We start from the raw sequence: 12,342 nt of genomic DNA on the forward strand, positions 1-12,342 counted from the left end.
AAAAAAAAGAAAAGTAAAACAACCTGTACTTAAGAGATGAAGCTCAAGAAAATAGATGGTGGATTTGAGAAAGATTTGAGATACCAAAGCACTTGGAAAGTTCTTTGCCAATGTCATGTGCTCTATGACATCTGGTGGTTTCCTTCCTCTATGGGCAAGGGCTCCGTTACTCTAACTCTGCTGGTCATATTTATTGATCCTGTGGTTTGGGCTTAACGTTGTTCAAGGAAAGATTGAATTGGCTCCTATCCCAGCCAAGGTCAAAGCTTTTAAGCATTAAACACCTTTAGTATAATATCGAGGTTTAAACCCAAACAAAAAGGGGTAACTTGATTCTCATCACTCTTACACTTTTATATTTCTTACAAGTTGAAATGATTAATCTGTGGATGTTAATTATTTTTCCATAACACTAAATGCAAAATGCTCAGCCCATTTGTTACAATCTTTTCCCACAAATTAGAGGAATCACGATCTCAGAGACACATTTTTTCCAGTATTTTATCAGAAGAAGAGTTATGATTTCTCTTTTCTGGATGAAACTACTCTGGTTACAGTACAATTTGTTTTAGAGCCTCTGAAGTGGGGGGGAGGGGGTGGCGGAAAATCTGTTTTCTGCTAAGATATATTTCAGAGTATCTAGACAAGAACATAACCACATATTGTTAACAACTTTTAAGTTAAACAAAGAAATTACTTAATTAATAATTTCTCCCTACTTAAAAAAACACCCTTGAAAACTGTCTTTGACTTCCACATCACTTTTGCAAGACATGCTCTGTTAGCATGTAACAATGTGAATCAAAACAACAGTTGTTAAGCACATCTGCTGTTCTTGCAAATTTGCCTGGAAAGTGAATGCTTTTCTGTTGCTATTTCATTTTTGTCAGCTGTCACAAAGAACTCAATTTAATTGATTACTTCATGTCCCACATCATAGTTATTGAATTCACTTTTTTGTTTGTAGACTTGCCTGGAATCTCTTAAATGTGCTAGAATTTATGAAAGCATTATAACAATCCAAGTTTTTGTTAAGTCTAATGGCAAGAAGCTGCATTGCAATCCTGAAGGCATGTTGTTTGAGGCTACAGGCTGCTCCGCAGGGACAATCTCCTCCCGTGTGATTAAGTGCCTCTGAAAACCCGCAGAGGGTCAGCTACGAGTCGCTTCCGACTCCACACTACACATTAACATCCTAAAATAACATTAAACTTTGTAATTTAGGAAACACGATCCACTTGCACAACAACAACAACAATGAAATAGTTACCACTCATAAAAATCAGTGAGTGGGGTTATCGAGATGGGAGTGGCAGAGACAGCGCGATTGGCACAAGACAGAGCAGAGTTTAGGGCTGTTATACATAGGATCGCTATGAATCGCAAGCGACTCGACAGCACGGCACGGTACATATAAAAATGGGGAAAGATACTTAGAGGATGAAAGAGAGTAAGATGGGTTGTAAGTAGAATTTGAATTAATTGTAAGTGATGCTCTGTCAGCAGAGCTCTGGTGGCATAAACTGTAGGGAGTTGTACTGTCCCCCAAAGGTGACTCCTCTCTGTTCCATCAGTTGCTCTGTGGGAGAAAGATGGGCAAAACCTTCACATGCAGTTTGCAACCTCTCAAAACTAGCTAGAGGATCAGTCATGAGTTGGTTCTGACACAACAGCAATGTTAGAGGTATTTCATTCTGTTACTAAGTCTTTGCTTGTACCCACATATATTCTACATGTTTTCTGCCCCATAGGGTAATAGTTACATTATCAAGAATTAGAAATGGTGTCCTTTCAACCACTAGTAGTGTAAATGAGTGTCCTGCTCAGCCAGCCTTCTATTAAATTATATGCTCAAGAGCTGCATATCTTGGGTTCAAGTTCTGTCTTCACTATTACTAACAATCTGACTTTTAAAGAAATAGTTTCTTCCCTACAACAGTTATCATAGGAGCTGGAAATGCTCGAGTATCACTTCATATATAGGACCTGGTCAAATATAAGTGCTCAATACATTTGGACTATTGTATTAATGGGGCTCTGATTTATGTTGAGGAATCAGTATATTTGTTTTACTGCCTAGTGGTAGGAGGTTCACTGACAACTCCAAAGTAAGCGGTTTGAATTAACTAGAGGCTCCACAGGACAAAGATAAGCAATCTCATCATTTGCTATTCATAGCCTCTGAAAATGTCCTACCTGGTCAGCTGTGAGTTGGTTCTGACTCAATGACACATAACAACAACAATGCTATAATATGTAAACAAAACTTTTAAGGAGACATGTCAGCCCAAACTATCTTTCTCCATAATAGAACAATATTACTATTTGTGAGAGAACCTATGGACTAACATTCCTCTTTAACAGCTAGAAACGACCACCTAACTCTTCGTCAGAGAGCTTAGTGGTAAGGAGTCGTGCTGTCAACCGGAAGGCAGGTGGTTTGAATCCACCAGCTGCTCGGTGGGAGAAAGATGGGTAATTTCCTCTCATACAATTTATAGCTTCTGAAAATCTGCTAGAGGGTCAACTATGAGTTGATGCTGACTGGCCATCACATAACAACCACAATAGCACCATCTAAACAAATAATAAATACATAAAAAAAGGAAGAAAGTATTGAAAGAATGAAAATCTCTTTCTCTGTTCAGCTAATCGTTTCCCGTCCCACTATACTCTATCACTTTTCCCAATAAACTGACTTCTGGTGTTAATCTTGATTGTTGACATGTGAACCTCATCTTCTTCCTGAAAAGACATGAGGCCACTTCTCTAGAAGGAAAAACTGGTCCCTCACTAGGAGGTACTGATCTGACTGCTAACCTGCTCAAGCTACTTTCTCGGAGGTCCAAGTAACAAAAGTTTAATCCAGTAGCAATTTGACATTTGTTGATTTAGTATTTCAAATTTAATTTCTTCAAACACAACCTTAAAGCTCTGTGGTATACAAAATCTAATTTTACTGGGGTATAAATTTAACCCATGCTATCTTGATAAGACCTACCCAGGAGCCAGTCTCTTTATTAGGACCACACAACAGTTGTATCTCTCAGTTTCTGAAACGTTGTAATGGTTATGAATGAACTAATATTCCGGGACTAACCCTCATTTGGGGAAAAATTATTCTCAATTCAAGGAAAGTCAAACGGCAGCATTGGTGATGAAGGGTATCTAAAATAGAAGCATAAAATACTTAAAATAGAACTTCAAGTTTTCAAACTGAGAACATTTATCCTCTTAGTTTCTTTGCTCTTCATCACCAGTACTGCCAGTTGGCTTTTTGCTTGTTGAAACTGAGGAGGACCTGAAGCGCTTGCTACAGAAAGTCAAGGAAGGACTTCAGCCTTTAATATGGATTGAAACTCAACATCAAGAAAACAAAGATTCTCACCACTGGGATGACTGGCAGCATCATGATAGATGGTGAAGACATTGAGATTGTTAACAGCTTTAGTTTGTTTGGATCCACAATCAACACTCTTCGTAGCAGCAGTCAGGAAATCAAAAGGTGATTTACATTGGGAAAGTCTGCTGTCAGGGACTTCTCTAGAGTACCGAAAAGCAACGATGTCAGTCTGGAGACTAAGGTGTGCATGATCCAGGCCATAGACTTCATAGTTGTTGGATATATGTCAGAAAGCTGGACAATGACTGGGGATGAATAGAAGAACAACTGATGTGGTTGAGCTGTAGTGCTGGAGAAGAGTATTGAATATATACCATGGATTGCTAGGAGAACAAACAAGTTCATCCTAGAGAGGGTGAAGCCGGGCTGCACCTTGGAGGCAAGGATTCTGAAGCTTCGTCTGACATACTTTGGGTATGCTGCAAGGAGTGACCAGTCTTCAGTCTTCAGAAAGGGACATCATGCTTAGGAGGTTGGAGGAACAGTACAAGAGAGGAAGACTCTGAATGAGATGGATTGACTCAGTGACTGAGGTAACAGATAGAGCAGGATTCTAGGCTGTTGTACATGGGGTCACTGTGAGTCTCAAACAACCCAACGGGCACATAACTAAAACAACATTTTAGATACCCTTAGACATCTAACAGTAGGTCTTTTTAAGAGTTATAGCTAGTTGTTTTTTTTTGTTTGTTTGTTTTTGGTTTTGTTTTTTTTTTACAATAGATAGTCTTTTATGATTGGGTATTTTCATATAGTAAAACATTTTCTTTTTGGGGGGAAGGTTGATATATTTTTTTCTGTTTCATTTTATACTAGTTTATTTACAGAATTCTAATACTTTGTTTTCAAAATCAGATTCTTTCAATTTTCCTCAACCCTCCTCACCCCTGGACCCATCAGATTGCTTCTACCTCATCCTTCTGCTTCTACTCTCTCCCACCCTTCTTGGATCCTTATACTCATTCTACAATAATGGTTTTATACAGTATTTGTCCTTGTGGGACTCAGTTAGTTTACTCAGCATAATGCTCTCAAGTCCTTCCCAAGTTAGGTAATAATTTTCAAAATCATTGCTCCTGCATGCCACAAATGTACCATTATTTCTCAATTCATTAATTTATGGTTGGACATTTGGGCTGTTTCCACATTCTTGTGATAGTTAATAATGCTTTTATGAACACTGGTTAACAAATCTCCATTTGTGCCTCAGTTCTCATTTTCTCAGGGTATATTCCAAGTAGTGGAATAGCTGGGTCATATGGAATTTCTATGTTCAGTTTTTTGAGGAAGTGCCAAACTGCCTTCCAGAATGGTTGTACCATTTTACAATCCCACCAACAATGTATAAGAGTTCCTTTCACACCACATTCTCTCCAACATCTATTACTTACTGCCCTGTTGAACTTTGCCACTGTTACTGGAGTGATATGGTACCTCATTGTGTTTTGATTTGCATCTCTCTTATTTCCAGTGGTTTGGAGCATTTCTTCATGTGTCTGCTTGCCATTTGAATATCTTCCTCTGTGAAAATTCTTTCCATGTCTTTTGCCCATTTTGTAATTGGGCTATAAGTGTTTTTCTTGTGGAGGCCCAGAGGTATTCTGTAAACTTTAGCTTTGTATTTATATTCAAAATACAAATATCTTTTTCTATCCCTAAGAAGATTTAGTGATGTAGTCTGTAGCGGTTCAAATGCACCATCTGCTTTGAGGGAGTAAGCTGGGCAGTCTCCTCCTGTTACGATTTATAGCCTGACAAGTTGGAACTGACTCAATGGCAGTGAATTTGGGTGTTTGTGTTTCAGGTCCTGGATGGTACTGTAGGTAACTAGAAAACAAAACTCCTCAAGTTGTTGCCATTAGGTTAATTCTAATACATGACCATCCCATGTTTGTGAGAGTAGAACTTTGGTCCATAATATTTTCAATTTCTGAAGCAGATTTGGTAAAGCTGCCTTTCCAAGGTGGGCACCTGAGTCTCTAGCCTCCCAATTATCACCTTAGCAGGAGTGGCATCCACTCCCTAAACAACATGCCTTGGGAACTCTGCAAAGTCTGATAAATGATAGTTATAGAAAGGCTGCAGGCCTTTTGTACATTGGGTCATTATGAGTAGTGCTTGACTTGACGGCAATCAACACAATAATTTAAAATTCACACTGCTCGGGGACTCCTACATAAGTAACAGAGAGCTTTTATTTAAACTCCAACTTCCTTCTCCTAGGACTGTTTCTGACATACATTTCATGTTCTTTATAGGATGTTTAGGGAGGTCTGGTCACCCAGTCAGTAAAGAGTTACACTGCCAATTCAAAAGGTGGACAGTTTGTATGTACCGGCTGCTCCCCAGGAAAAAGACAAGCAATCTCCACCTATGTAATTTACAATTGCTGAAGACCCACTGGTGCATCAACTATTCGTTGGCTCCAACTTAACAGCAATGAGGTTTTGAGTTCATGACGTTTGAATGCCTGAGCATATGTGCGTGAATAAGGGAGTCATTGTGAGTGTGAGTTGAACACAATCTCAAACATGAGTTTAGAACATCCAGGAAATCAGAAAAAACATAATGAAATGAGAGATCCAAATAGATACCCTAAAAAAAAGTGATCCCTTCCCCCTTCCACCTACCCTAGCTATTAGGGTTTTGCAGTTTCAGTTTTGTTTGTTTTTTAAATGCCATGGAACATTTAGAAACATCTGGCACAGAAATTCACAATGAAAACCAGCTGAAGACCAAGCATCTCTTAGGTGGAAGATGTAGCAGCGTCTGGACATGCACGTGCTGCCTTCCTTCCTGGGCTCCCTCTTCCCCATCTCACCTCTATACAAGAACAGTGAAAGGCTCTTGTAAAAAGAAAAAACTGTGCACTATTTTAAGCCACTTATATAGTAAAACCTGCAAACCCAGAAACTGTGTAAGGCAGACACAGGTTAGAGGAGGACAAACTAAATAGTTTCTGCAAAAGAAATTGAAAAGTGGCGGTACTTCTACCAAAGGCAGAAACCAGGGGGACCTGGAAAAACAAGGCTTTCCCGTAGAGTTCCAGCTCTCACAGGTTTTCCATGTACTTAGGTGAAAGAAAGAGAAAACAGGACATAGATAGGGAACACAGATTTGATCCAAAGACAGGAACTGCATATTGCCCACCTCATTTTGACACTTAAGTGATATCTGACTAATGATCCCAAGGTTAATTTTCATCATTTATCAAAAGAGTAAATTAAATAAATTTAACCGTATACCGTAACGAAATGTTAACATTATCTTCAACAGGCATTTCTTTCATTCACACCAACACATATTTATTGAGGACCAGTGACTAAGTAGGATCCCAAGGAAAAATAATTAAAAAGAATAATAGTTCCTCCTTGTAGAAGCCTAGTGATGAGAAAGGCATGCAAAGTTGTTTGGGGAAATCAAAGCAGATCTCCCAGGTGCATTTGCATGGAACCCAGAAGATGAAAATAGAAAATTTAGTTGATGGTGACACCATTCATTGAGATAAGAAATGGGAAGAAATACAGGTTGTGCTGGAAACATATAAGGAACATATTTTAGATAGGATGGTGTTGGAGATTAAGAGACTGAGAGATTCTACTTCCTCATTTTATCTTAAAGCAGATATGCCTTTTACACAGACTTGATTCACACTTCCATGTTGTGTTTTTAACATTACTGTTTACTAATTGCCATTAAATACATATATGAATGACTCTAGAAGCCACTCTACAGTTGCACAGTGGTTAAAGCTTCTGGCCAAAAAAGTGGTTCAAACTCACCAGTTGCTCTTTAGGAGAGAGATGTGACAGTCTGTTTCCACAAAGATTTCAAGCCTGGGAAACCCATGGGGCAGTTCTATGATGGATTCTTTGGAATTGGAATCAACTAATTAGTAAGAGATTTGGCTTTGGTTTGTGGAAACGGGAGCAGAGGTTCTACATGGAACCCTTACAAATGCTTTCGGCTCCTCCCCAGAGTATTTAGAAAATGGGGTTTTAGACTGTGGATTCTCAGCATTGTGGAGGAAGCTCTTAAACTCTTTTTTGTGCATTCAATGATCATGTGACATGATCAAGTAATCTCTACATGGCAAGCATTTACAAGCGAAGAGACATCCCAGGAATGAGCAGAGAATAAATAAAAAGCAGTGCGTGTGAAAGAGCGGTGGAGGGGCCCACGCAAGAGGGGTTTCAGTTGATAGAGGCCTGGGAAATAGTATTGCAGGGAGAAAAGCGCTCAGACACATACAGCTCTGGTTTAACAAGCTCACAAATCAATCTGATTGTTCAGCAATTCAGCTAGGATCTGCTTTACATCTTGTAAACAAACACTTCTGGTTTTACCTTTTTGGGCTCTGGCATATTATTAATATAAATAGTGTAGATTCCACTTTTATTAAAACCAGCTTGATATACATCTGCACAGTCGCGAAATGATTTTTCTTCCTCCTTTTTTCCTCCCTTTAGTAAAACTGCAAAAAGAAAAAAAAAGGTTGATATACGTGAATAAGAACGTCGTCATTAGTAACCAAATGAACCTCAAGTATGTCAAGTCTTCATTTCCTCTAAACAAGTGTCAATATTCTATTAACTGTAAAGTCAGTCATAAAAGCAATGTGATTTCACGGTAACTGGCAAAATAACCAAACCGATCCAATTCAGTGTTCATTATCTATCCACTGTCTGAAAGGAACATATGATTAGGTGTTGTACGTACAACAGCAAACTGGAACAAGAGATGCTTTGCAAAGTAGGCTGGGAGAGGGGGGAAGTTGGGGGAAGAAAGAATGTGCAATAATGAATGAATAAAAAAATTAAAAGTTACAAAACAAGCATAGAGAAATTTCTAACTACCTTTTGAACTTCATTTCATTGTTCTTGGTTTCTGGTAACACCTTTTTTCAGACCATCAACTAAAGGAACTGATTATGTGGTGTTTCTAATTAGCACCATTATGTTCATATTTCCTGTACAATTTATAAAACATTCTTACATACTTTTCACAGAAAAAAATTTTAAAAATTCTACACTAATTTTGAGATGAGGGAGGGGCAAGGATAATAAATTCAGACACAAAGAATAGATATAACAGAAAACATGCACTATTGTATTTGTTGTGGAATTAGATTGAATAGCTTTTAGTTTTAAGCATTTTTTTATATAAAACCAGAAACACTTTCAAAGTAATTAGATTTACGAATTAAAAAGACTCTCTATAGTCTGACGGAATGATCTAGTCAAAATAAAAGGGAACTTAGAAGAAAAAAACATTTAAAATGTAATCCCTTGAAGTTAAACCATCAAGTAGATAAATAACAACTAAAACAAAACAAAGAGCCAAATTAATAAGACTTTTAAACTAAGCATGTAAGGAGGAGAGTCCCCAAAAAGATGGAGTCATGTGAAGATAGGGGAGTTAATGAACAGTTTCTGCTGAAAAGAATCTTATATTATAGACCAAGTTGGTTTACTATTAAATTAGTAATTCAACTCATTGCCATCAAGTGATAACTGACTCATAGCTGACCTTTCAGTTGTAAGCCTAGGAGATTCACTTTTTTTGTCCTTTTTAGTTTTTACTCTAGAGAAGGTAGCATATTTGAACCACCAGAGAAGAAAGCATCACCTTTGATTAGCAATACAACTTTCTACAAATGAAGCCACCAGAGTTCCAAAATTCTTTTTTTTCCCCAAAATTCTTAATTAGGGAAAGAAAATGGCTCACATTTAGCAATTCATAGCTAACGATCCATGCGATATATGTGTAAAATAGTGTTGATTCAAAATTTTCTTATTTATAATTCTATAGTGTTGATTTATATATAATTTATATATATATATATAATTTTAACTGAGCTTATTTAAACCTGTAGAATTAAGAATCCTTTCTATTTTTGCTCTTAAATTTCTATTCTTTAATAAATACTTGCATTAATGAATTTTCCCAAATGATATTTTTTATAACAAAATATCAGAAATAAACCATTAGTCTGTGCTTTAAGTTTACATTAAACAGTGGCATAGCCCACGGGAGCTAACCCTCTCTCACAGTTTAAATCTACCAGTAGCTCCATTAGAGAGAGCTCTCCGGTATCCAGCCTCTGAAAATCTTCCAGAGGGTCCACTATGAAATGATTCTGATTCAATGGTAACATGATGCAGTGACACATAGTAGAAAATGGTAGGTTCATCTAAACTTAAGATACACAATGTTTGTTAATGTATGTTGTTGCTGTTCTGTGCCCTCACACTGGAATCTACTCATAGCTGACCCTCCAGTGGGTTTTCAGAGGCAGTCAATCATAGAGAAGACCGTCCATTTCTCCCCTATGAAGCAGCTGGTGGATTCCAGCCCTTTGCCTTTGGGCTGGCAGCAGAAATATAGGCACTTAAGAATTAACATACAAATTTTTGTGAAAAGAAAGACTAGCTCAATGTAAAAGCTTCTATTTTTTTTTAAATTGTAAACTGTGTTACAAGAAAATGAAATATCCATGCTAGACATTTTGTCATAACAAAAAAATATTTTGTCATTAAAAGAATATTATTCTCTATAGCTCATATTGGTGTTCCAATAAACTTACTTACTTTCATCAGTAATTACACCCAAACATCCCCGTTGCAATGTTAATATATCACAGACTGCCAAAAGTAGAAGACAAATCTGTCTTGAAGAAGTGCAGCCAGCTTGCAGCTTGGATGTGAGGACGGTGAGACTAAGTACTTTAAGCATGTTATCAAGAGGGGCTGGTTCTTGGAAAAGGACATGATACCTAGATAAGGAGCATTAGCAAAGGAGAGAACATCTTCAGTGCTATGGGTTGACAGACACACTGACTGCAAGAAGAGGCTCAGCACAGTGGTGTCTGCGAGGCTCGTGCAAAGAATCAGGCAAAGATTTCATCTGTTAGGTTGCTATGATGCCCAACAACGCGGAAAAACCAGCATCACTGAGTCAATTCTGACTCATGTTCCACCATTATTTCCAAAGCTGCTGTAGATCTTTGCAAGAGGATTCTGTCCATCTTCCTCCTGCGCAGCGGCTCCTGAGTTTAAACCCCTGATTTTTTTTTTTTCTTTTTTGGTGAACACTAAAGAGCCTGATACATTATATACTTCTTCACCAGGACCCCTAATATCAACAACACAAGATGAGCAAACTGAAGAATATTAGGGCTCATGTAGCCAAAAAATGTAGTATAAAGAAAAAAAAGAAAGAAACTAATAGGAATTCATTTCTGGATTTGATCTTGTATTTAAATCATTAGAAGCTTCTCTGGAAAAAAAATGTATAAAAAAGAACTTAATAATGAATGTATAATGTTTGCACAGAAGCCATATTCAATGATCTGGACACTATTATATATTTTTTATATTATATATTTTATTTATAATATTATATATTTTATTTATAATATATATTTTATGTACAATATTATATACTTTATTAATATTATATTTTCCAAAAATATTAATATTGTTTGTATGTTTTGTCTTATCTGTTTGAATCTAGTGGCATTTCCTTTTCCTAAGCCAAACTCTTCCTAAATTCTGAATGCTTGCTATTTTTTCTTTTGTAAAGGCAGAAATAACCAAACCAGATACAAAAAAAGGGGAGGATATAGAGAAATACTAACCAAAATTTATGTCTCTTGAGGTGATAAATGATGCAAGGAAATGTGGTCCACAGGAAACCAATGGTAAACTAATTTCCCTTTTTAGAATGAGAGATGGGGACAGTGCTTTATCTAGGAAGAAAATGCTTCTTTTTCATATACCACTTCCTGCCCTCTCATTTAGTTATATAAGCAAGACACATTCCCTTCACCTTTGTCTGCCAATCTACTTGTGCTCTTTTCCACTTTAGGAAGATGTGGCTAAGGGGCTTTTGTCTAGGAAGAAGGAAGCTATTTCACACACATTTTCAATAGTAGACAGAGGAAAGGAGAAAGTTGGGTTTTCATTTATTTTTTGGAAATAAATTTTGTAAAAATGATGTCCAAACCATGGATACAAATCCTAAACCTCAATAAATGGTGTGAGAATGCCACATCAGCAAGTACAATTAATTATACATTGTGGTTACCCTATAGTACTTGTGTTGTTATACACATGCATAAGTAATATACACATGTATGTTACTTTTTTTCAGAGTTCAGCTCAACGCTTAAACTCATTGCTATGGAGTAAGAATAAAATCATAGATGAAGATGGTTCTCTGTTCGGGTTTTGAGGCTAAAAATTACCTGAGAGCAAATTGTCCAACCTTCTCCCATGAAGCTGTGGAATCAAACCATCGAAGACACACAATATTGGGGTTAGCACCATGACTCTATACTGACGAGGTCATCAGGATCCTGTTCAATCACAAATTGTATCTTTGAAAAACGCAAACATTTGCACTGAGATCACTGTTCTTTCCAGAGAATAGAGCACTTCTTTTTAATAACACATTGTTTGGTAAAGCATGTGCTTGAAAATTTAATCTACATTTTAGTTTATTAATACTTTTAAAATCAATTTCAGGTTGATCCACAGTTTAGCTTTGATCTTTTATTGTAGGTTAAATACAGGTTAGGGAGCTCTGGTAGCTTGGAAATAACAAGTTGTGCTGGTTTGAATCCATTAGCTTCTCTGCTGGGAAAAAATGGGCAATCTTCTCCTGTGCCTCTGAAAACCTGCTGGAAGGTTGTCTATGAATAGATTCTCACTAGATGTTACATGAAAACAACAGTATATAGTTTTACAGAAGGCATCTCAATATAAAGGAAGAATTCTCCTTCACAGTTGATACTGTTTTAATCTATAAACTGGGATAAATATAAATGGCTCTAAAGTAGGTTTGCCAAGTCTATCATTAGAGTTGTTGTTTGTTGTTATGTGCCATGGAGTCACTTGCGACTCACAGCGACCCTATGTACAACAGCCCTAAACTCT

At 37.1% G+C, this 12,342-nt stretch overlaps 1 protein-coding gene across 2 annotated transcripts in view; it reads right to left on the bottom strand.

Annotated features, from left to right (window-relative positions):
- The window catches only part of ANGPT1 (angiopoietin 1), a 322,709-nt gene that overhangs the window by 71,168 nt on the left and 239,199 nt on the right, over positions 1-12,342 (bottom strand). For both annotated transcript variants that reach the window (XM_006892327.1, XM_006892328.1), the window contains exon 5: positions 7,750-7,877. In XM_006892327.1, coding sequence (XP_006892389.1) covers positions 7,750-7,877 — 128 coding nt within the window. The remainder of the gene's footprint in view (positions 1-7,749; positions 7,878-12,342) is intronic.

The sequence above is a fragment of the Elephantulus edwardii genome, unplaced genomic scaffold (assembly GCF_000299155.1).
Source record: "Elephantulus edwardii isolate Elephantulus edwardi_28Jun2011 unplaced genomic scaffold, EleEdw1.0 scaffold00114, whole genome shotgun sequence".
Lineage (NCBI taxonomy): Eukaryota > Metazoa > Chordata > Mammalia > Macroscelidea > Macroscelididae > Elephantulus > Elephantulus edwardii.